This window comes from Peromyscus eremicus, chromosome 4 (genome assembly GCF_949786415.1).
Source record: "Peromyscus eremicus chromosome 4, PerEre_H2_v1, whole genome shotgun sequence".
Classification (NCBI taxonomy): Eukaryota; Metazoa; Chordata; class Mammalia; order Rodentia; family Cricetidae; genus Peromyscus; species Peromyscus eremicus.
The window spans coordinates 6,360,282-6,385,441 of NC_081419.1; the positions used below are offsets into that span (position 1 = coordinate 6,360,282).

Below are 25,160 nucleotides of genomic sequence, written 5' to 3' on the forward strand. Positions count from 1 at the left end.
CAGAGTAGCCAGCCTGGATCCTATTGGTTTTGGGGTCAGGGATGAAGCTCCTGAAGCCATGAATCCCTGGTTCAAAGCCTAGCCCTGCCTGCTGACCACCGAACACTCCTTCCAAGTGTCAAGCATGGTACCTCTCTTCTTATCTTATACCTAAACATCAAACTTTCAGCTGTATCCAGAGATGAAACAACACCACCACCACAAAACTAACCCTAGCAGGGCTAGGAGTAATACCAAACTTCTGTCAGGAGTGGCTTAGAAAACACAGGTTAAAAAAAAAAAAAAAAAAAACCCAAAACCCACAAAGCCAGGCGGTGGTGGTAATGCAGGCCTTTAATCCCAGCACTCGGGAGGCAGAGGCAGGCGGATCTCTGTGAGTTCCAGGCCAGCCCGGTCTAGAGAGGGAGTTCCAGGGCAGCCAGGGCTACAGAGAGAAACCCTGTCTCAAAAAACCTAAAAAGGGAAAAAAAAAAAAAAAAACCCACACAAATATAAGTGGATTTTGTCATATAAAGAAAAATGACTGCTGGAGTTAAATCATATGGCAAAAATACGGTTCTCCCTTAAGATCGGTGTTGTCTGGGAAGCAAGCTCCCTGCTCCCGGGAACCATCTCAATAACCACAAAAGATTTAAATGTGAAATAAAAACAGCCCCTATATTCCTTTCTCTCTTTCAAAACAATGGTTATCATTGGCTAAATATGACTTTGGATTTTAGTGTTCAATATTTACTAATTTTCCCTCAAAATGCTACACATATTCTTTTCTGTAACATGTGTTCCACACTCCCTTTCCATCATAGAGGGACACGTGGACGGAAGCACACAAGCCTGTCCTGCCTCTTTTCTTTTGAGACAGGGTCTCATGTAACCCAGGCTGGCCTCTTACTGTGTAGCAGAGAATGACCTTGACCTCATGGGCCTCCTGCCTCCACTCCAGAGTGCTGGGATCGCAGGCGTGGACAACCACACCCACCTGCTCTTTAAACCCTTGCAGTTTCCCACGGTGGCGGCATTACTTTACCTATTGATCGCCTCTGGAGGGGCATGTGGATTGCCTTCAAAGCTGAATCATTCACAATTACTGCTCTCCTTAGGGATGCAGCTGAGCAAAGCATCCTACACTGCGGACTGTTTGTATCTAGTTATGTATCTTCTAGGAATTTATCTTAAGGAGACCATCCAAGATAAAGAAGCGTAATGGGATCTTCATGTGGGGGCCAGAAGTCAGTGCTGAGTGACTCCAGGGACCTGCCAGTCTGCCTTTCTAGCTCTGGGACCACAGGTGTGTTGCTGCATCTGGCTTTCCACGTGGGCACTGGGGATCCAAACCCAGGTCTTCCTGCTTGTGTGGCAAGCACTTTACCAACTGAGCCACCTCCCCAGCCCCTGTTTCTTTATGATATTTAAAAATAGAGATTAAATGTTCAATAGGAAACTAGTCAGGTAAATTCATTTAATGACCTCTTATGTCACCGTTAAAAATGTTTATATAGGGCCAGGCAGTGGTGGTGCACGCCTTTAATCCCAGCACTCCAGAGGCAGAGGCCAGCCTGGTCTCTAGAGTAAGTTCCACGACAGCCAGGGCTACACAGGGAAATCCTATCTCAGAAAAAAATGTTTATATACGGTATGTAATAATTCTACCCAGAGTGTGTAGAAAAAAGAGCAATATATGGATCCAGTGTCAGCATGGTTAAAATAAACAAGCCAATTATGTTGTAGAAATAGGAAAGTTTTTGAAGTTAGTTATTTTACTGTATTAATATTGTATGTGCATGATGTGTATATGGGCACATATGCACAGTGAATGCTTTACCCACTGAGCCATCTGGCCAGCCCAGAAATATGGAAGTTTTTAAGCTGGGTGTGGTGGTTCATGCTTTTATTCCTAGTGCTCAAGAGGCTGAGACAGGAGGACTGCCATGGAGTCTAGGTCAGCCTGGGCCAGACAGTGAGGCTATGTCTCAAAAAAAGGGGTGGGGGGGGAGGTGGGTGAAGGGAAGGGCAGAGACGGGGGGGGGGGGGGGAGGGGGGGAGAGAAAAGAACAAAAACAACAAAAAAAAAAAAAAAAACCAGTGTAAGCATTGGAGCATGCTAAGTGCCTACCGGCAGGATTCTAAGGACACAGACTTCTCATAGACCCGGCAACCTTTCTGCCATGGATTGAGCCCAGCGGACAGAGGGCCTGGGGACCCAAGGACCCCACAGCACAGGGACCAGAGAAAAGAACTGGGTGGCACTTTAGAAACTCGGAGTTAAGGCAGATGTGTGCTCCACACATAGACCTCAGCTCGAGGGACATTTCAGATCCACGCAAGGTTCAGCTCACCGCTGAGGGCAGGGACAGACAGCATGGGAATTCTGGCAAAGCTCCCACTGCCAATGGGAGCTGAGAGCAAGCACTGCTTTGGACAACCTGGCTAAAAGTCCTCAAAATGGCCAAGAGTGGACACATAAGGAAAGGGCATCGAAAAGGTCACAGACGACTCAAAAGAGGCTCCTACGTGTTTGACTCGTGTGGACTGTTGGCACTGAGCAATGCAATACGCTTTAGGGCAAATTGGTTTTGAGGTCCCTGGGATGGCTCTCCTCTCCCCAGAGGCCCTGACCCTGGGCCCTCTTTGTAAGTCTAAGTCACCCTCTGCTTTCCCTGAGATCTGTCTGATCACCTGTAAAGCAAGGGCAATGATGTTGCCCACTTCTTAAAGTTGTTGAGAGGACTAAATCAGACACTGGTAAGGACCAGCACTCAGCCCACTGAAGCACGGAGTAGCTGCTCAATAAACAGCGGCCATCACCTACCATCACTGTGGTTGGTTGGCACTGTACGATCATCCTTACCGACGGAAAGGGGACCCGTGGGTTGGGGTGCAGCCCTTCTGCCAGGGCTGTCTGATGGCATCCTGAGTGAAAGTATTCCCGGGGTTCTAAGATGGCAGGAAGTCTTGGGCCAGGGACTGCCTGGCCTGAATGGGTGCCTGGGTCCCAATGGGGAGCCAAGAGGCCATCACATCTGCTAGGCAGATGGTTCTGCCCGTGGGAAGCCATAGCCACCAGGTAGGGGTGACGGCCGGGCCCAGCCCCTCCCAGGCGGCCGCCATACCTTTTCGCTACACTTTCTGATGGTGGACGTGAGTTCACTGACTACCATGTCCACACACTTGATACTGGGCTCTTTAAGCTTCTGCACCTGCTTTTTCACTGTGGCTTCAAAAGCGAGATCAGGTGTGAAGAGGCCCGTCCTGCACCCGAGGAGGAGGAGGAGGAGGAGGAGGAGGAGGAGGAGGAGGAGGAGGAGGAGGAAGGGGCAGGGAGGGGAGCAGCCGGGAGGGCAGAGGGGAAGAGAGTGGGAGTGAAAGCCAAGCGGCCGGGCTCAGGGGTGGGTGAGGATGGCACAGGCATGGGGAAAGAGAGACACCAACAAAGAGAGAGAGAGAACAGAAGACAACATGAGCGTGGGACCCTGCCCTCCCCCTCTCCCAGGGTTGCACCTGCTAGGTGCTACCAAGCACCCCCTCCCTCGGGGCTCTGGGGTTATGGCCAGAGGTGTCAGGGACCAAACCCCTGTTCTGAGAGAACCTTCCCCACTTCAGATCCTCTACCCCAGGGATGCCCCCTAGAAAGCAGACTCCTCAACAGCCCCACGCCTGCCTGTTCTTCTCCGGTGCCACTTCTCTCTGTACCCGTGGGTCCTCCTAAGGGCCAGACCCGGACTGAGCCACACGTTCTATTCAAATCTAAGCTTTTGGGACCCCCTGAATTGTTTCAGCCTGACTCAGAAGCTCAGCCCCATGGGCTACCTCTGCTGGGCTGGGCTGTGTTTAACTGCCCAGGCTGCGCTCTCCCGACCCCTACAGGACCCCTACGGTCTAACACCAACAGACGGAGCCTCCTGGAGCTTCGGTGCAGCAGACTGACCCTCCTCCTCTACCCCTGCTCCTCTTCCTCCTCAAGGGGCATCCCACTGGCTCCTCCTATCAGGTTCACGGGAACTCGTAAAGACAGAAAGTGGGAGAAGAGAAAAGACAGGAAGAAGGGGGTGGTGGTTGAGAGGCCAAGGCAGCAGTGAGGGGGAGGGGGGCCTGGGGTGGAACTGATGAGCACTGGACTGGTGCAGCCTCAGCTTCCAGTAACAGCTCTCCCGCTTCCTAGCAGATAAGACCCTGGGTAAGTCACTCCACATGCTGGGCCTCAGTTTCCCTGCTGTGAGAAATGAGCACCATCCTCCAAGCCCAATCCCCTGTGAGGCTGACTGCCTGGAAGGAGATACCTCTGTCCCTGGAAAGCTGAATATGGAAGGAAGGGGATGGAGGGCCCGAGCGACAGTCTCCAGAAGACAGTGGAAGAATGGAGAGGATGAGGAACAGGGAGACATGGTACCCCAGTCCTGGGCCCTCTGCACTACTCTGGCTGCCCAGGTTCCCGCAAAGCACCCCACAAGGTCCTGTTCCTCACATGTCCCCAGGCTGAGGCTTCCCCAAGAACACCCCTAGAGCTTTGGAAGTTTACCCCATTTCTATGGGCAAGGCAGGGACCCAGGGTTCCTTCCAACACCATTCTTTCTGGGCCAGCGGAGATCTCTCAGTGTCCAATTCTTTGATTCCCCAGGTCCGGGGATCAGGGTGTGGGTGGGGTTCCCTCAGAGGGCTCCCCTGTCCAGGTCCATCATGATCGGCTTGCCCTCCCCACCCCGCTGAGGCCTGTGCATGCTACGGAGGAGGCAGGCGGTGGCGGCGGCGATGTGGGGAAGAGGTGCCTGGCTCAGCAGTGCAGGGAGGGCGGAGGCGGGCTGACGGGGGCTGGCCAAGGGCTGCCCTTTACCTTCTTGGTGCACTGTCTAACGGTGCTGATTAGCTCTGAGATAACCATGTCCACACACTTGAGACACGGTTCTCGAATCTTCTTCACCTGCTTTTTCACAATGGTTTCAAAGGCCATGTCTGGGGTAAACAGCCCCGTTCTGAACGCCCGGAGCAGGAGAAGGGCAGAGTGTCACAGGCTGGTACTTGCCAGGGGTGCCAGGCCATGGTCCCTCTCCAGCCCCTTCGCTGTGCCTGGGGGAGAAGTCTTCCCACTACCCCCTCTGAGCCTAGGTGTCTCCAGCTAGCCGGTGGGTTGGGGGTGGGCGGTTCTAATGAGAGGTTTCCCATCAGGGATCCTTGGGCCAGACAGCTCTGTCTGAGTCTCTTCTGCAGTCATTTTGCTTCCTCTTAAGTATTTCTGTAAAAGGTTCCATAGCCCCAAACTGTTTGGAAATTACCAAACTGAGGCCTCCTTAAGAGCTATTCTGAGAACTGAGCTTTTCTTATTAAGACTAGGAGATGAGGTCTCCTGTTTTGACCAAATGCAGTTATCAAAATGTAGATTTCATGCGGAGACACAGCATGGATCGTACAGGAGCATACATAGAGGGGTCACATGGGCATGGTGCCATTCAGGATCTGGGTCCCTGAGGAGTGTCTGAGGGTCTATCTCCCAGCTCTCTTTTTGGCACCAAAGGGAGGCTTAGGAGAGAATGGGAGAGGTTGGTCTAATGGGAGACTGGGAGCATCTGGCATGTTGAAAAGCACCCTCCTAAAAGAATTTAGAATGATATCTGGGTGTTATGCCCCAGGCCCTACCCAGTGACCTCCAGGCCATACTCCCAGGGACAGCCAAGGAGGCCAGTGGGATGTAGGCTGCCGGGTAGCCCAGGCCTCCCAGCCACCTCCCTTAGCTGGAGCCTGTTGAGCTGGGAGCCAGAAAGTTGGGGTTAAGGGATTGAAGACCCTCAGGTCCACCCTGAGGGAGGCTCCTTCAAGCCTCGTGCCCCTTGCCTAACAGGATGCAGACCCCACCCTGGTCCCAGTACATGCCTGATGCCATGAATGTTCTTGATGGCATAGCTGATCTCTCTTCGGAGTTCCTTCTCATCAAACTCCATCTGTGGTGGACAGACGGAAGACTGGTCAGAGGCAGCCCTGCCACAGGAGGTAGATACAGGGCCCACTCTCCTGCCTGGGACTACAGTGCCCTACCTTAACCAGCTCAAAAGGGAAGCGTTCATGGAAGATCCGGTTAATGCGGGCTCCACCTGACAACTCGTACGTGTCGATCTGGTCTCCGGAACCTTCAATGCGCTTCTCGAAGTCCACTGCAAACTGCTGGACCATCCTGTGTGGGAGAGGGGCGTGGCCTGAGGAGGTGGAGCGGGGAGCCCTCGGCCCGGAGGGTGGGAGGGGCTGGAGCAGCCCAGCCCTGGAGACTGGGGCCAGGAGCCTTACTGCAGCAGGGCCTTGGTCTTGCGTGCTGGGTCATCCGGTCGGAAGTTCTTGTACTCATCCACCTCCTTCTCAATGGACAGCAGCTGGCTCTGCAGTTTGTTCCGAAGCCCTGGCAGTGTGTCCCGGATGTGGTTGGTCAGTTGCTGGGTGTGGTGGGTAAGGAAAAGGTTAAAACCAAGGTCACAGCCCTAGATGCCCACAGGCCCAGGCAGGGCAAGTGATGCTAGCAGGCTGTGTGGATTCAGTGAGGCACAGAGCTTCGGAGGACCAGGTCAGAAGCTGTAGGGCGGTGGTTCTCAACCTTCCTAACGCTGCGACCCTTTAATACAGTTCCTCATGTTGTGGTGACCCCTACCATAAAATTATTTTCATTGCTACTTCCTAACTGTAATTTTGCCACGGTTATGAATCATAATGTAAATATCTGATATGCAGGAGATCTGATATGCGACCCCTGTAAAAGGTTGTTCGACACCCCCCTCCAGAGGGGGTGTGACCCACAGGTTGAGAACCACGGCTGCAAAGGGTAGGCCTGTAGCTCCACAGGTGCTCACAGAGATGAACTATCGGAATTAATATGTCATAACTCAATTTCTGACAGAAGCCAGGAATCTGGATCCATACTGAAGCTACCTAACTTTGAGTAACTGAATATTTTTAGACTCCAGAACCCCAATGCATTTAGGCAGGGAAGGCTGAAAGGCACTCTCGAATACTCTGGGTTCCAGTCACCTAAAGGTAATTCTCAAGTTCAGGGGCTCCATTCTGCTGGGCTCCCCTGCACCCTATCTCCCTGGGTCATCATGGCTACACTATGTGACAGGGTGGGTCACCACCATCCTCTTCAGAGGTAGTGGTGGGAAGATCAGAGCATTAGAGTGTCCCAGTGGGTGAGTAATGAAGCTGGGATTGGAATCCAGATCTATGGTAGTCTCAATTGCCCCCTACACTCACTCCAGAAGGGGAAGCCTCCTGGGGAAGCTTTTGGAATGTTCATGGTTTCTGGGTCAGCCTCTTTTTTTTTTTTAAGTTGATCCTTTTTAAAAATTTTTATTTATTTATATTTTATATATGAGTGCTCTGCACGCATGCCTGCATACCAGAAGAGGGCATCAGATCTTATTATAGATGGTCATGAGCCACCATGTGGGTGCTGGGAATTGAACTCAGGACCTCTGGAAGAGCAGCCAGTGCTCTTAACCCCTGAGCCATCTCTCCAGCCCCTGGGTCAGTCTCTCTGGATCATGTCAAGAGGACCAAGATGTTCAACAGAATGCATTCCAGTTCTCATGAGTCAGTGCCACCATCCACACAAGATTCTGGTCTTCTCTACATGCTGGGAGTCCCAGGGCTCTCCTTCCGGGCCCCAGAAAAGAAAAGTCAGCAGAATTCTTGTCACTAACTCCCCATGGGACTAAGTCAAGTGGCTTCCTTTCTCTGGGTCTCATTTCGTTTTGCATTGCTGGATGCTAATCTCCAGTGGTCTCCCTTAAGGTGTGTGGAGGAAACCAGGGTGGAGAGATGGCTCAGACTGCTCTTCTAGAGAACCCAGGTTTGATTCCCAGCACCCACATGACAGCTTGCGACCATCTGTAACTCCAGTTCCAGGGGATCTGATGCCCTCTTCTGACTTCCCTGGGCACCAGACGTGCACTTGGTACACAGACAAATCACCCATACATAAAATAAAATAAAACAAAACTTACACACACACACACACACACACACACACACACACACACACAAGAAACGATGCACTTGAGATTAGTCTTGTTTCCCCAGGGCCCTGGCTAGACCCCTAACCCACCTGATTGAGGACCTTCTGCAGGTAGGGCGTGCCCATGCGGTCAGCCAAGTGGCGGTAGGACGGGTGAGAGAGGAAGAACTTGCGCTCGGCAGCCAAGGCGGCCGTGATGTCCTTCTTGCCGTCTATGTCCTTCTGACTGCGGTTCACCACGCCAATGTAGCCTGTGGGGCATCGCCGAGGTCAGGGGCAGGCAGCTCCCAGGAAGGTGGACGAGGGAAAGGTGGGGCAGTGGCTGCCTACCTCTGCGCAGAGGGAGCAGCTTATTCTCCAGCACATCCCGGGCGTCTGTGCCCTCATCCATCAGGTCCAGCTTGGTGATGACCCCAATGGTGCGCTGACCTGCAAGGTGACCACACAAGACTGGAACACCTGCTCCAGCCCTCCCTTGGGAGACTTCACGCGTTCTCAAACCTCCCACACTATTCTTCTCATCCTCTGCCCACTCAGCCGCTCCTCTTTCATGATTCAAAGTGGCCAAAATGATTTTTTTGTTGATGCCTTTTCTCCCTCTTTTTAGTTATTTTTACTCTTACTGCATGTATATGCGAGTTTTGCCTACATATATGTCTGTGCACCACATGTGTGCCTGGTGTGTGCTGCCTGCAGAGGCCAGAAAAGGGTGTCATATCCTCGGGAACTGGAATTACAGATGGTTGTGAACAACCATGGGGGTGCTAGGAATTGAACCTGGGTCCCCTGGAAGAGCTGAGCCGTCTCTCCAGCCCCGTGTTGATGCCATTTCTTTGAGAGAGGATCTGGCTATGAAACTCAAGCTGGCTTCAAACTTAATATATGTAGGGACTGGACAGATGACTTAGTGGTTAAGAGCACTGGCTGCTCTTCCAGAGGACTCAGGTTCAATTCTCAGCACCCACATGGCAGTTCACAACCATCTGTAACAGTTTCAGGAGAACTGATGCCATCTTCTGGCCTCCATGGGCACTGCATGCAGGTGATGCACAGACATCATGCCAGCAAAATATCCATACTAATAAAATAATTTTTAAATTATTTTTTTTAATTCAACGTAGCCAGCAGTGGTGGCATATGCCTTTAATCCCAGCACTCGGGTGGTAAATGCAGGAAGATCTCTGTGAGTTTGAGGCCAGTCTGGTCTACAGGATAGTCAAGGCTACACAAAGAAACCCTGTCTCAAAAACAAACAAATAGGGCTGGAGAGATGGCTCAGAGGTTAAGAGTACTGACTGCTCTTCCAGAGGTCCTGAGTTCAAGTCCCAGCAACCACATGGTGGCTCACAACCATCTGTAATGAGATCTGGTGCCCTCTTCTGGTCATACATGCTGTATACATAGTAAATAAATCTTTAAAAAAAACTTTTTTTTTTTGATCTATATAGTCTAGCCTGGCTTGAACTCATGATCTTTGTGCTTCCACCTTTGGAGAAGTGGGATCCTGATTGCCACACTGAATGCAAAACCATGTTTTATTTTTTATTTACTATTGTTATTATTTTGCTTTCCCCAGACAGGGTTTCTCTGTGTAGTCCTGGCTGTCCTGGAACTCACTCTGTAGACCAGGCTGGCCTCGAACTCACAGAGATCCACCTGGCTCTGCCTCCCGAGTGCTGGGATTAAAGGCGTGCATCACCACCTCTGGACCAAAATGATGTTTTAACACCATGCTAGGTAAGAACCCTAGCACTGAGCTACATCCAAAACCCTGCAAAAATGTTTCTTTGAGGTGGGCCTTTAAAAGTCACTTTTATTTATTCACTTATTTATGTATGTGGGTGCACCCACTCCACCACAAAGATTTGGAGGGATCAGTTCTCCGGTTCCTCCACATGGATTCCGGGATTGAACTCAGGTCATCATTGGTAGCAAGCACCTTTTCCCACAGAGCCACCTTGAAGACTTCTCCCACTTTTTTTTTTTTTTAAAGCTTTTTGAGACTGCATCTCATGTAACCCAGGCTGTCCTCAAACTGGTCATGTAACTAGTGTTGGGTCTTCTACGTGCTGGGACTGAGGGACTACACCCAGCTGAAGTGAGTCTAAAGGTTAAATCTGATCCCGACACTATTCCACTTAGACCTTCAGAGATACTCCTAAACTAGACTACTGCAGAACCATCAGCTCCCACTGTGCATCAGCTGCCAGGGAGGAACCTACCCTGCGGGTCCACCTCCTTGGCGATCTTGAGGGCATCAGAGTTGGCCAGGTCCGAGTTGGCAGGGGACACAGCCAGGATAAGGCAGTTCTCCTTAGTGACGAACTGCATAAGCATGTCCCGGATCTGGAACTCGATGTCGGGAGGTTGGTCCCCCACCGGGACCTTGGTCATACCAGGCAGGTCCACTAGGGTCAGGTTCAGCACTGGACAGAGAGGCAAAAAGGGCAGGCCCACGGTGGGGGCGTGGTCAGGTGGGTGGAGCTAAACACCAGGGTCCGGCTTGAAGAGCATCTACTGGTGAGCGCGGCCAGAAGAGGGAGGGTTAGGCAGGTGAGACTTGAGGTAAGTGGACTTGGAAGACCCAGGCCACAAGCGTGAGAACTGTGAGGCCCAGGGAAATGGCCCAGGGTGGTGTGGCTAGGCAAAGAAGCCAGAAGGAGGGGGCGGGGCCAGGTCTCCTCACCGTGGGGCGAGTAGACCCGCAGGTTGATGGGCACTGGAGAAATGCCCTTATTGGTGCCGGTGACCCGGTCAGTCTCAGCCTCAATCTCCAGGCGCACCTCCTCGAAGTCGGTGAATTTCTTCCCCTTGCAGTGCAGGAACTCGGCATATTCTGCTCCAGAAACCAACAGGGGATGGAGAGGAGGCATCAGACCTGGGAAGCTCACCTGGGTGGCATCGTTCTCCCTTAATCTACCCTTTACCTCCAAGCAGCGATCCTTGTCTCCATTTTACAGTGTGCTTTTTTAAAAAATTATTTAATTTTATTTCGTGTGCATTGGTGTTTTGTCTGCATTCATGTCTGCATGAGGGTGTTAGATCCCCTGGAACTGTAGTTACAGATAGCTGTGAGCGGCCATGTGATTGCTGGGAATTGAACCTGGGTCCTCTGAAAGAACAGCCAGTGCTCTAAACCACTGGGCCAGCTCTCCAGTCCTCCACTTTATAGTTTCATACCCACTGTTTAGATTGGGATGGAGGCCCAAGGAGGGGAAGATGACCTTGCCTAAAGTCACTCCACAAACAGCTACAGTAGCTAGGCTGGACTTCACCTTAGGGAGGGGCCATGCCTGGCTGCGGATAGAGGACACCCACCTGTGGTAGAATTAACCAGCTGCAGAACCAGGGGACGTCGGGTGACGATGCCAGATCCTCGGGGCAAGAAGTCCCTGCAGTGAGTTGGGGTTAGAAGAGGGTCAAGATCGGAGGGTATCTGAGGGTATCCCTGCCCCCGAGGGAGTATCTGTCCTGCTATTAGGAGACACTAAATCCCCTCAAAGAGCAGGCCCCACAGCATCTTACTGACAGCATTAAGTCACTAAGGGGAGTGGGCTCCCCCAAGTCACTGCTTTGGGTTGCCAAGAGGCGAGGCCAGCAACTCCCCAGATGTCCCTCAAATATATACCATGTTGGATCTGAGCCAATAGGAAGTCCCTGCCCCCATCCCAGCCACTGCTATTCTGCTCAGGAGAAAATGAAGCACGGGGTAGCCCAAGCGAGCGGTGAATAGTGGATCTCAGCAAAATCAGAGCAGAAGCACCCTCCTCCCTGCCCCGCTGGGGCAGACAGTGGCTCAGTTCCTCTTCCCCGGGCCCCATCTGGCTAGAGCTGAAGATGAGGCAGATGCAGCCTGGAGGAGGCAAGGAACAGAACTCGGGCTTCTTTGGTGCCTATTGCATGCCAGCTGCCTTGTGGGCAGAGCTCATGAGCTCCAGAAAGTAGCCCGGGAGAAGGACGCAGTAACTGTCCCCACTTTAGAGGTGGGGAAATGGCCTCAGAGATGTTCTGGTACCATGATATAGCAGAGGAGATCCCGGGCTCAACTCTGAATGTTCTTGATCTGTAGGCCCCATGGACTCAACCCCCTTTGAAGGACCACACAGAGGAGCCCCAAGGCGTCATCCATGTCCCAAGACCTGACAGTCTATAACCAACATCTGCTCCTGTTGATGTCAGCTCAGCTGTCCTTTTGGCTGACTCTGTCTGTCAGCTATTCTTATTCACTCATGACTCTGCCAGGGGCTGGCTGGAGGGTGGAGTTCTCTCCAGGAACCAGGCTGTCAGAACTAGCGGTCATGGGATCCCCCAGAACCCAGGAAATGGGAAGCATATCAGAGCCTGGGAGACTGTACTCATACAGCCAGTCATCCCCTAGAAGAGACCCAGGGAGACCAAGAGAGGACCAGATGCTCAGCCTCAGCCCAGAGCCGACCCAGGCCCACGCTTCCCGCACCCCAGGCTTGGGGGCAAAGGGTCAGGGAAAACAGACAGGCCCAGGGGCCTGAGCTTCAAGTCCCCCTCTTGGGGTCCTCTCTTGCACCACCTCTAGGAAAAGAGAGGCTGCTGGGGGTCAGTGGCCTTGGGGAGGGGGAAACTTGGCATGCATTAATCCTTTCTAGGTACTAGGCAAATGCTGATCTGCAAGACAGGGCTGGTACTTTCTGTCTGCCACTGTATACTGCGCCCAGCCCAGGGCTCAGTACTCATGAGGTGCCCAGTGCATTCTAAGAGAATTCCCAAGTCATCAAACAAGACTCTCACAGAGATTCTAATTTTATAGGTGAAGCAACTGAGGCTCAGAGAGGGGAAGTGACTCACTCAAGGTCACAGAGCAGAACTGTTTTTTACCTGAGTTTTGTTTTATTCGCTTGGGTTTTATTGTGCTTTCTTTGTTTTTCAGTGCTGACCTTCAAAACTAGGTCCTCATACATGCTAGGCAAGTTCTCTATTATTGAGCTGTACACTCCAGACCCAGGCTCGCATTCAAACCCAAGTGTCTGTTGGACCCCAGAGGCTGGAAACGTCCCCATCCCACTGTGCTACCCTCTAAGCCCAAGGAGCCAGACTTAGCTTTTTATATAATTGAATTGACTCTGATTTGTACCAGGCCCTGTGCTGGGCCGTGGGGATGAGAGATGAGTCACCAGCTCCCCACCCCAAGTCCTCACAGTGCGGTGAAGAAGACGCGTAAACAGATCATGCATTGCGCCTGTGGTAGGACAGAGCTGGCCAGGCAGGCCAGGGAGAGAGGGAGTCCCAGCCTAGGGGACTTCCTGCCTCATCGCCCCAGCCTTCGCTCAGCGACTCCGGGGGGGGGTCACCCCTCTGTTTGGGGGTCCCTGGGGCTGTGGGGGCAGTACATTTGTTTCTGCAGTGGCTTTGGTGGGTGTAGGGGCCTCCGGTCCACCCTCTTCCTCACCAGCTGCTTGCCAAGCAAAACCATAGCAACAGTGGTTGCTGTGGAAACTGCAGGAGGGTCTGGAAAGGATGGGACTCCCCACAGAGAGCCCTCCCCGCGCAGAGATGTGGACCTTCCCTGGAGTCTTCCCTTGAGAGGCCTCCCTGTGAGCACATGCACCCACCCGGCCCTGGACGCCTGACGGTGGAGGGCTCCGGAGCTTCGAAGAGTGTGGCCCATCTGAGGAGGCTGATGGCCGCTTAGGGTCTGACCCAAGCCGCGGCCAGCTCAGAGCTGAAGCCGATAAGCAACAGGGGTCAAGACCAAGCTCTCAGAGGGCCAGGCTCTCTACGTGAGGCCCAATCAGCCTGTGTCAGAATCCACGTGGCCACTTGTTAAAAGTGTTGATTCCAGGCGGTGGTAGTGCACGCCTTTAATCCCAGCACGTGGGAGGCAGAGACAGGCAAATCTCTGATTCTGAGGCCAGCCTGGTCTACACAGAGAAACCTTGTCTCAAAAAATATTATGTATTATAATATATATAAAATGCTGGTTCCCAATGTGCTGGGTTCGAATCTCCAAGGACAAGCCACTACTCAACAAGGCCCTGTGTGACTGTCGTGTTTTCTTTCACTACGGCCCGGTATCCCAGTGGTTAAGAGACAGTGCCAGGCAGAGGCCCTGGGTTCAAATCCCACCCCTGCCTTCCCCTTGCCTGGTGTCCTTGGACTTTCTTCCCTTGGCTCTGAGTCCGTACGTGCTCAGCTGCGGCAGGATGCCACACATACGCTCTTGTTAAAGGGTTTGTGGGGCCTCTCGGCAGAAGGACCGAGCCCATGCCCAGGGCAGGAGACCACAGGGGCTACCAAGAAGAGTTCCTCATTTTTAGCCTCCTCTAGGAAGACCCCCAAAGTCCAGCAAGAATTCTGAAACCCCATAGAAGCCTCTTCTGGCTCACCTCCTCTGGCTACTGAGTCTTGACCACGACACCACACAAGGCAAGATGAAAACGGGAAGAGAGAACATTCCAGTCATCCATCACTGCCCTGAAGGTGGAACCGAAGCCCAGAGAGAGCAAGGATGAGAGAGGATACACAGCAATGGTGGTGGTGGGGGGGGGGCTGAGTGAGAGCAGGGCCCAGGATGCCTCACACCGTGGACAGACCGCAGACAGGACCAGTAGGTCGCCCCACACAGACACAGAACCTGAGCACAGTAGGTGCTCCAGAGACACCGGAAGGAATGACTCTTTCCCGCTTCTGGACACACTGTCCCACCCACTCCAGCTCTCTGTGAAGGGTCAGCATCTTGGACCCAACTTCCCAGCAGAGCCACCCTTGCACCTTCGGTTGAGGCCTAGGGACAGCAGAGCAGGTGTCTAAGGAAAGTGTGCAGCCTCTTCAGCACCAGAGGCCAGTGCTGAGCCCAGCATGGGAGGACATCTGGTGGCCTGCCAGCTCTCCCACTCACTTTGAGCAGATGGTGATTTCACGGGGAGGCCTTGCCTTGCCATCTGCAGAGACACCTTCAAACCTGACGCACAGAAGGGACAAAACAGACGCCTCTCCAGACCTCCAGCACCACCTACTTCCTAACTAAATTGGCACTGTCATCCCCTCCCCGGAGAGTCTGGAAACACCACACCAATGTGCCAAAGTGACTCCTCAACTCCTACTCCAGAACCTGAGGCTAGGGGCCGGAGCACCTTGACTTCCCGCCCCTGCTTGGGTGCAAACGATGACAAGATAGCATGTCTGGTTTGGCAGGTGACCATGCTGTCTTCTGTTTCCTGGGCTCTGCAGCAGGCACGCATGGCACTGTCGGCGTCCCCACTTTGGGGCTGTGGACAAGGGACCATCCGTCCCTCTGTGCCTGTCTCCTGACCGGTGCAATGGACGGCTCTGGGTTTGTTGCAGTTGGAGGATGGACAGGCCCCAGCTCTCACGGTGCATGAATGACAGCTAGGGAGAGGTGGGTTTCCAGCCTGGCCAGACCAGTAAGGGGGCTTGGGAGGACAAGGGGACTTCGAGGACAAACGCCACTCCTGAAAGCGGCAGGCAGGGCTGGTCACGCTCCGAGGTGGCCGCGGAGGCCTCCACTGGGGGTGTTGGACAGAGATGTTTGTCAGCCAAGAAACACACAGGGAGTAGGTGAAGCTGCCACAGGCAACAAGTCCTCCTCTGTTCCCGGGGCCCCGGGAGGCCCAGGAGGCCCAAGGCAGCCCACGTACTGCAGCGTGTAAATATAAGCTGATGTCTGAACATTTCAGGGCAGTCTAGCCGGGGACTCCCTTCATGTGCTAATGGTGCCCAAGCAGGGACTGGGTGGGACCTGCCTCCATATCCCAGTGCCCAGGCTGAGTGGGCAAGGGGCCGGCGCTCAGACACCCTGTTGAGGAAACTGAGGATGGACAGGGAGCTTTCCCAGTGCCCACTTACAGCTCACTGGACAGCAGGGGTCACGGAATCACAAAAAGAAGGTTGTTGGGGTTGGGGATTTAGCTCAGTGGTAGAGTGATTGCCTAGCAAGTGCAAGGCCCTGAGTTCCTTCCTCAGCTGGGGTGGGGGTGGGGGGGAGGTTGTTGTCCAAGTTCGTAGTGCAAGTTGGTGATGAGTGGGACCACACATGGCAGTGTCCATCCTTCCTAGTCCCCCTTGTCTTTCCATCCATGCTTCCTCTCTCCCTCTTTCTCCTCCCTCCCTCCCCAATCCTTCCCTCCATCTTTCCGTTCCTTCCCTCTTGTGTTGATTTTTTTGTTATTGTTGTTTTTTTGTTTTCGAGAAAGGGTTTCTCCCTGTAGTTTTGGTGCCTGTCCTGGATCTTGCTCTGTAGACCAGGCTGGCCTCTGCCTCCCGAGTGCTGGGATTAAAGGCGTGTGCCACCACCATCCACTGGAAGTTATATTTTCAAAGTGGAAATAGTTTATTTTTTTTTTCACCTAATGAAAAAATTAAGATTTTGAGCTGGAGAGATGGCTCAGTGGTTAAGAGCACTGGCTGCTCTTCCAGAGGTCCTGAGTTCAATTCTCAGTAACCACATGGTAGCTCACAAACTGTCTGTAATTCCAGTTCTAGGGGACCTGATACCATCATGCAGGCAAAACACCAATGTACATGAATAAAAAAAAATTAAGATTTTAGTCACACATCTTTAATCCCAGCATTATGGGAGGAAGAGAGAAGAGGCAGGAGGATCTCTGTGAGTTCAAGGCCAGCCTGGTTTATATGAGTTCCAGGACAGCTAGGGCTATGCCAAGAGTCCCTGTCTCAAAAAAAAAAAAAAAAAAAAAAAAGGATTTTTTTTTCTCCATTTGAAAAAATTCAAGAAATATATAAACTATTTTACAAGGTAAAGCACAACCGTTGTCCCAGCCCCTAGCGATGGCCACCGTAAGCATTGCTGTACCAGTGGCTGCTGACTGTTGGCCAGACTGCTGCAGCCTTGGAACTCTGCAGCGTTCTAAGATTTCTTTTTGGGGTGATGGGAATGTTCTAAAATTAGTTTATGATGATGGCTGCAGAACTCTGTAAATACACTAAAAATCATTGAATTGTGCACTTTAAACGGGTGGGTTTTATGATTCACAAATCACACAGCAGTGAGGCTGTTCAAGGCTCTGTCATCTGGACTGGCTGCTCTCACGGCTGGCTAAGGTCGCTGTAATCAGTTTCCCCATTTCACGGGAAAATTGAGGCCCAGAGGACAGAAGCCACATGACCCTCAGCTGGACTCCCACTCAGGCTCCTACAAGCCATCAGGGACATCTCCCAAGACACCTGGTACAGATGCCTCTAGGTTGGTATTTCCTGTCACAATAGCATGAGGAGAAAGCTCCAGCTTCATCCCCAGAAATGTGTCCCTGCTCAGAGCCTCAGTTTCCCTGTCGGTGAAACGGGACTCAGTGCAGCAGCTTTGTTCCAGGGCTCTTGAGAGGATGCCCTGAGAACGGGGCTGTGGAAGACCTAACTGAGGGTGCCCACTGGGGGCGCTCAAAGGCTGTGTGCTCTGGCTGTGTGCTCTGCAGACGTGCTGGGGACTCAGGCAGGTGAGAAACCTCCTCCTCTGGTTGTTGGCCTCCTTGCTCTGCTGAGAGCGGGTGCCTGGGAGCCCAAGTGATAGAAGAATTGCGAGGCTCTAGATGGATGCTGTAACGGCCATCCGCCAGGTGCTTCCTCCTCCTTTCTTCTATGCTTGGGGGGGGGGGGGAGCAGAGCCCCACCCCACACATGGAACTGGGCCAGCACAAGGAGCTAGGGCATCAGGGAAGGCATCCAGAGGAGGGCCGGGCTGATGAGACTTGAAGGTCGGAGCCAGTGAGGGAGACGGGGGCAGGAAAGCAGAGAAGACAATGTCAGAGGGACCTCAACCCATTTCCTCCATGAACTGCCAGCTAGTCGGGGGACCAGCGTGGACTGGCTAAAGGTGATCAGGCCACAGGGCTCAACCGGGAATCTGGGGCTCAGTTTTGAGGGGACGGGAGAAGGCTTCAGCTAGAGGAGATTAGGAGGGGGATCACTACAGAGTTCCCTGCTGGTACACCAAGAACAGACTTAGTGTGGTGAGAGGTCACTGGTCTGGTAGCTGGCTTTGTGGGGCTTGGGGACGGAACCCTGGATGTGTTGGCTGGAGAGTTTGGTCCAGGGCTCCGTCCAGGGTACTTAGGGATCTGCCCTATGCACCTTCCAAGCCTGACTGGTCATCCCCTTGTTGCCTGTAGGAACTGAAGTCTAGTGCAACCTTCTATAAGGCTTCCTTGTCCTCAGACTTCTGTCTCAGAAGGGGTAAGAATCAGAAAGACAGCCGAAGGGAGAAGGACAGAGATGGGGTTGTACAAAAGGGCAGGGTGTGGAGTGTGGACAGGCACATGGGAAAGTCTGGCCTAGAAGCAGGAGACCTCTTGGTTCCTCTCCCGTCTTTGATTTAATTGCTGTGTGACTTCAAGCAAGACCTCCTCCTTCTCTGAGCCATTCTGGAAGCCTGAGATGATAGTCCACAATTTCACGAAGACATCAGCAGTGCTGTCCTTAGGTGCGGAAACGAGCCCTGGCCCTGAGCGTCATTATGGATAAAGATCTCCAGGGTCCTGGGGAAATGGCCCTCATTTTAGGGGTTGCCGAGAAAGGTCCTTTCTGGGGGCATAGATAATAGGACAGTTGGGGGCTTTGTGGTACAGGGTCGGATGAGAAGGGACAGGGCCGCCGGAGAGAGGGGCCACCTGTCTCCATGCAGGGTGGGTTTGCCGAGGGCAGAATGTACTGCCTTCAGCAGCCTCGCCCTGATTTATAATAGCAATCCCAGACACATGGCATGTGGGCCTACGGTTCTGCTCCTGCCCACGCCCGACAACACTGTGCCCACACCTGGCTTCCCGCACCAATGTGTCCTACCTGGATACTCACTACCCGACGAGCCAGGGTTCCCACCCTCTGACCCCAACCAAGGCCGGGAAACTCTACTCCACTGGCGCCAGGATCAAATGCTGTCTGCAGGGTCACCTTTCATCTATAGTTCCTCTGGGGCACTGGGATGGCAGAGATGGGGGAAGGTGTCCCTCGGCTGAGACCAGCCCCAGCTGTGAGCTCCACGTGTGGCTCAGAGGCAGTGAGCACTCTGTGTGTGTTAGGGGTGTGCTCTGAGGAGACCGTGGGGGGGGGGCTTGGTGACTGTCCCCTTCAGGAAGGTCCTCCCCACACCTAGATTGGCTCATTCTTCCTCCGGCTCCTCAGTCTATTTAGTATTACTCAGGTCAGTCTTCATGCCGCTTCCTCAGAGCAAGCCCAGCCCGTGTGGTCTGTTCTCTCTGCCCACCCCAGGCCAGGGACCCCTTGTCCCGGATGGCTGTTATATCCCCTCACTTTCTTCAACTTCAGTCTCCAACTCTGAGAAACAGAGGAAACAAGGAAAGTGATCGGGGAAAGAATATGAGCTGAACACTGAGGGGTGGGCTGTCTCCCGTGGGAAACTGACGCCCAGTGCCGGGAAGGACGATAGAGACCAAGGCTGTGGAGTGGGAAGCAGTCACCTGCATCCGCTCCCTGGCTGGCTGTTGAGCTCTGGACAGGAGCTTATTTTCCACCCCTGCCCCACTCAGATGGGGAAGACACATCCCTGCCACACCTGTGTTCTCTCAACCCTCCACAAAGTCTCACAGGGGTCATGCTTGCTACGCTACTGTCCCCATTTTACAGATGTGAAAATAGTAGCTAGCCAGGGATAGAAAGACACCCGGGGCTGCTGTGGTTGCCCATTCCCACTGTTCTCCCCACCCCTGGCTGGGGGCAAAGGTAAGTGCTTACCTGCCATGCTAACCTGGAGGAATGCTGGGAGACAGGGCATGGAGGCGGCCCCTCAGTGGAGCATCTGTTCGGGAAATACTCGCTAGTCCTGGGGGCCAGACACTCCTCCAGCTGCCCCTGTATCATCTCATCTCTCACGGATTTAAATCCCATGTCTACACCGACAGCTTCCACATTCATATTTCCCCTGTGCCCTCTCCCCAGCTCCCAACACCTCCAGGAGATGTCTAGGGCATCTCTGACTGAATCCTCGCTCGGCTGAGTCCTCGCTGCCTTGAACCTCTCCACCACCACCCACTGTCCCCTGAGGGTGGTCCTCCGGACTCTCCTGACGGCAGTGGTCTCATCAACCCCGACCCCGGTCACCCTTGACTCCCTCTCAGTCCCTCCCACTCCTGCGTCTGTCCATCACTCAGTGGGACCTGGCCCCAGGCAGATCGGAGCCCACATCCTTTGACATCCCTAGAGGAGCTCCTCATCTTCGACATCCCTGTGGGAGCTCCTCAGTCCTCCCTCTTGCCTCCTCCCTGGCACACATTTGTTAGAGTCCCTTTAAGTCATTCTGCCACTTATGAGCCTCCAAGGATAACGAAAATAAAGCCAGTCTCCTGACAGTGGCCTGAGGCCTCACAGACGCAGGCCCTGCCTATGCCTGTCGCATCCTTCCTGCCTGGGCAAATGCCAGCCGCAATGGTGCCTGTTTGTGTTTCAAACTGGCTCTTTCCTGCCCCAGGCCCTTTGCATCTGCCGTCCCCTGGCTGGGGATCTTCCCCAGCTTCTCACACAGCTTGGCCCTGCTTGGTTCTCCTAGGTGCGACCTTCCTCTAAGACCTTCTGAGCCACTCTGCTCCCTCCGGGACCCTGGCCACATCCTGCAGGTGCTTCAGTTTCCCTCCCTGGAATGCACAGCTTCATCCTCATCAAAGACTCTCTAGTGTGACCACTGTGGACCCTCCAAGAATGACTGCTAAATTACTGAGTGAACTGGCCTCAGTTTCCCCCATCTGGAACAGGGAAGCAAAAGAAACAGCATAGACTCAAACACGTCCTAGCAGGGTCCTGGACAGCTGCTGGGCCACCTCCACTACAGAGCTGACACTGCGTCCTCCTGGGTGCCTGCGAACGTGGCTGGCCTGGATTAGCCTGTTCCTCCAGAGAGCTTTCCACTTCCTCTCCATGGGGGTTGGTGCTCTGGAAGCCCCAGGAGAAAGAGCTGTTGTTTCCATGCCCACGGGTCTGGGGACCCAGAGCTAGGCAGAGAGGTCGGGAACCCAAGGGCGCAGGCAGGGCTGGCTGGAACCCAACCCCACCCCTAGCTTCAATTTCGCCCCCCACGTCCCAGCCCTGGCCTCTTCTCTAGCTTAAGGGGTTCAACACTGCTTCCTACTTGCTCCCCCAATCTGGGAGTGGTTCTCCTCTGCCCCACACCTGCATCTGGACACTCCTTCATATCCATGCCGGAGCCGTGGCCAAGCCAAGGGCACTGGGGTACAAAGGGCAGAGTCCTGCTGCTGTGTGTCTGCTGTGGTCTGGGCCATCCTTCCGCACTCCCGGAGGGCAGGAGCACCATGGATAGGTCCCCAGGCTAATAGACTCTGGGAGTGTCTCAAGGACTCTCTTCCACGGATTTAGTGAATGGTTTTCGTACCCTTTTAGGAGGTCAAGGTAAGTTTCCAGGGCCCCCATCCTACAGACAGGAAAACCAGATGTCTACACTCCAATGAGTCCCCATGACCAACATAGGGTCAAGATGGAATCTGACAAGTCCCTTCCCAATTATGTGACCTTGAGTTAAGCATCTCAGTTCAGTTGGCCCACCTATAAGGTGGACATTTATGGTGTAATTGCTTCATTGGGGGTATAGCAAGGCATGGGAGGGGCTCTGTGGAGCTCCCCAGTCTTCACCCCTGACCAGAGCACAGTCTAGCTCACGGCAGTCCAGCAAACGCTCAGCGGATGAGAGATGAGATTATAGTTTATGTAAAGTGCTCGACATCCTTGCATTCCTCTGCCTCCAAGGGCTCCACAGTCCTCCACCTTTAACAGTCCTGACTGTTGGACCCCTAGGAAGGGGCTCATCTATATGGTTTCTTGCCTCTGTCTGCAGCTCTGGGGTCACATGATCCAGACACAGCTGCTTCTCCCTGCTGACGAGACAGACACAGCCACTTCCACTGTGCCATGCCCACATCCCACGAAAACATGGCTCTACTCAGGTCCTCTTCCTACCTCCAGGATGGGTTTGCAGTGGGCATCTGGGGACACGTGAGGGGTGGCATCAACCATCCAGTCTGCCCATATTGCACAGATGTTTGTAAAGGCAAGTGACTTGCCCAAGGTTTTCCAGCAGAACCTGGCTTAGACCCAGATGTCACCCCACAGAGCTCCTGTTCCTCTGGAAGGAGGGGCCCCTGCTTCCCTCTCTCTCATGCCAGTCATCTCCTTAGCCATGAAGGTCATCGCAAGAAAGCAAGACTTTCTAGAAAGATTCGAGAGGGAGCGGTGCAGGTGAGGGATGAAGTTCAATGCCCCTGTCCCTCCCTCTGTCTGGTAGCCCCCTCCCCATCCTGCTCCTGAACTCAGGGAACGATCTACTCTTTCTAAGAACCGGAAATGCCATCTCTGTTTTCCCTTGCTCAAAGGGAGCCTGGGGGGGGGGGGTCACGACCCTGCCTGTCCCCCTAAGTTCAAGACCCTTTGTCTCTAAGGCTGCACCCCCCGCTCTGCCACCTGGCCTTCCCAGCGCCTTGTGGGATCAGAGGCCGGAGGAGGATTAGGTTCTGCAACGGCTCACCACCCTCCACCTCCCCGCCATCCTGCCTCCCGGACTTAGTCATCTCTGCCCTCTGCCGCCTCTCTCCATCACAACCCTTCTGCCAGGCCAGGGGAGGAGGACTCTGACAGGCGGCCCCCACCCAGGGGGCGGCGAAGCCAGGGGCCGGCTGCTCCGCAAAGGCTCACAAGCCGCTTCTCCTCCCTCCCCCTTCCCTTCCTCGCCCCGCAGCCCGCGCCTCCCCCTCCGCCGCTCTGCGCACGGATGGCGGCGGGAGCCGCAGAGGTGTGTGTGTGTGTGTATGTGTTAGTGTGTGTGCGCGCGCGCGTGTGCGTGTGCGAAGGGGGAGGCTGTGCCTGGTCCCCGATGCCCACGGGGCTGTGTCCTTTTCTAGGGACCGAGGGAGGGGGCTGTCCCCTGTCACGACCAGGAATTCCCACGGGGGCAGAGCCGGCTCCATGGAGCCTAGGATGGGATGGGGACACTGCCCTCCGGGTGCTGTCCGCTCCCAGCGAGGCGCTGAGTAATGCGGGCCCCCACGGTGCGGGTATTGGCGATCAAGGACAGCCCTCTGCCGGGGTAGCCCTGCGGAGGATGGGGTGAAGGAGGGGGCGTGAGTGGGAGGACTCCACCGATGTCCGTGGTCTGACCGGGTCGCTGCGGACCCTAGGGCTCGGGTGGGGGGCGGGGGCGCTCGGTCCTCAGGAGCAGCGACCAGACCGTCGGAGCCCGGGGCGGGGACCCGGGGCACCGGAGCGCGGGAGTCCGCGCCGCTCCTACCTGCCCACGAAATTTTCCAGCACTGAGCTCTTGCCGGCGCTCTGGCCGCCCACCACGGCGATCTGCGGCAGGTCGAGGTCCGCGTTCTGGCCGATGGCGGAGAAGGCGTCCTGTAGCCGGTTGACCAGAGGGATGAGGTCTTCCATGCCGCGGTTGCCCATGGCTGCGGCGGGCCCGGCGGGCTGCGATCCCGGCCGCCGCTCCTGCTCCGGCTCCTGGCCCCCGGCTTCGCGGCTGCAGCCGAATATCCCGACTGCGTGCGCCGCGGGTCCCCCGCCCCACGGGGATCCGAGCGGAGCGCTTCTCCAGACCGCCGCTAGATGGCGGACGGGGTCTCTCGGGCTCGTCACCATGCGCAGACGCCGCGCGAGGCGCTCTGGGTGTTGTAGTTTTCTCGTTCTGCGGCTCTCGGGACGATTTACCTGTGTCTCTGGGGTACGGATGCTGCACCGAAGATATTATTTCTGGGGACGAGATGGGTGCTAACTATAGAAATGGGTTATTATATGTTGATTATGATTACTTCACTCCAGCATTCATCTCCAGTAGAGAAACTGAGGCCTTGGAAGATCTGGAACTGTCAAGGTTGTAGTCAGCTGACCAAAATGAGCTCTAGTCCACTTAACCTTGAATGCTTTCTAGTCTAGGTTCTAATTAATAATCTAATTAATAATCTCCAGCATATTCCTTTCTATCTTTGGGCCTCAGTATTTCTGTTTCTAGAAAAAAGAAAGGACTATTAATTCCACGAGTTACCAGGAACCCGTGATAAGCCAGGCCCTATCTAAGCTCATACATACAATACCGAGTAAAACAGCTAGGGTCTCCACGCTCAGATCTTACAGGTGGTGGGACAGCCAGGACACACATAGGCAGAGGCTGGAATGGGGAAAGCAGAAATCATCTGTACTAGAAAAAATGGAAGAAATCAGCAGGGTGTGGAAAGCCACGTTAGCCAGGAGGAGTCAAAGGTTTCCTGAAAAAGTGACCTTTGAAAAGGGACCTAAATGATAAGCAGGGGCCAGCCACGGGCAGATAAGGGGAAAGCACCCTGGTAGAAGGAAGTCCTCCAGGGAGAGGAGAAAGTTCTTGTCTTAAACCCCAGGGCTCCAAAAGGGTGGCAGCCAGGCCCAGGGCATGAGGAGGGTGGCACATAGTGAGATTCCTCCAACTGTGCTTGCCTGTCCCTTTCACACAAAGAGGCCATGAGGCACCATCCCAGCCACCCCCTTTTGCACCTAATTAGGAGTTCTCACAAGGAAGCCAAGAAAGGGAGGATCAGCAGGTCACCTCCATGTGCTGAGACTAGGCAAGTGTCCTGGGAATTGGAGACTATTAGTTTTTCACCGCTGAATCATGTCAAGCACCATGCTAGACCCCAGAGACAAAGCAGTGAGAGGAATGGTCCTTATCTACACGTGGCTTATAGTCGAGAGGAAGAGGAGGGACTGTATGCAACTAAGCCAATAACCGTGACCTCTGACAGCGATGAGCCGGGCTGGGGAGGGACTGTTAATGTATACAGGATGGCCAGAGACTATAACGCCAGGTAGCGTTGGAACAGAGACCCAAAGAAGGTGGACAATGAGCCAAGTGAGAAGGGATGTTCATGTAGATGGAGAACCCCCTGGGCCTTACCTACGTATATGATCTGGATCCTTCCACATTCTGGGTCTTGGTTATCTAATCTGAAAAGTGGGCACAAGGACAGGACAGAATGCCTGCGTAGGGCCCAGCCCAGGCCCGGTGCTCACTGCCATGCCTCTCCAGCCATGCCATCCACATCAAAAGTCCAGGTAGCTGAAGTGCCAGTCCCAGCATCCTCCATCCAGAGCAGCTGTCCTTAGCCAACCTGTTATGCTCTGAGGATCAGAGAGGGCAGGGATATGAGCCAAGATGATCAGCACCATCAGTTTAGGCTGGGAG

At 54.0% G+C, this 25,160-nt stretch overlaps 1 protein-coding gene across 2 annotated transcripts in view; it reads right to left on the reverse strand.

The window, feature by feature from the left end:
* The window catches only part of Dnm1 (dynamin 1), a 39,664-nt gene extending 16,157 nt beyond the window's left edge, over positions 1-23,507 (reverse strand). Inside the window, exons 1-10 of one of the 2 annotated variants that reach the window (XM_059259032.1) lie at positions 23,235-23,507; positions 11,303-11,376; positions 10,671-10,820; positions 10,207-10,410; positions 8,315-8,413; positions 8,075-8,235; positions 6,268-6,410; positions 6,022-6,157; positions 5,860-5,927; positions 3,108-3,246 (exon numbers count right to left, since the gene is read on the reverse strand). In XM_059259032.1, coding sequence (XP_059115015.1) covers positions 3,108-3,246; positions 5,860-5,927; positions 6,022-6,157; positions 6,268-6,410; positions 8,075-8,235; positions 8,315-8,413; positions 10,207-10,410; positions 10,671-10,820; positions 11,303-11,376; positions 23,235-23,395 — 1,335 coding nt within the window. In that variant the 5' untranslated portion in view covers positions 23,396-23,507. Of the gene's footprint in view, positions 1-3,107; positions 3,247-4,825; positions 4,965-5,859; positions 5,928-6,021; positions 6,158-6,267; positions 6,411-8,074; positions 8,236-8,314; positions 8,414-10,206; positions 10,411-10,670; positions 10,821-11,302; positions 11,377-23,234 lie in introns of both variants that reach the window. The other variant, XM_059259031.1, reaches the window with a different exon arrangement.
* Positions 23,508-25,160: the final 1,653 nt, after the last annotated feature.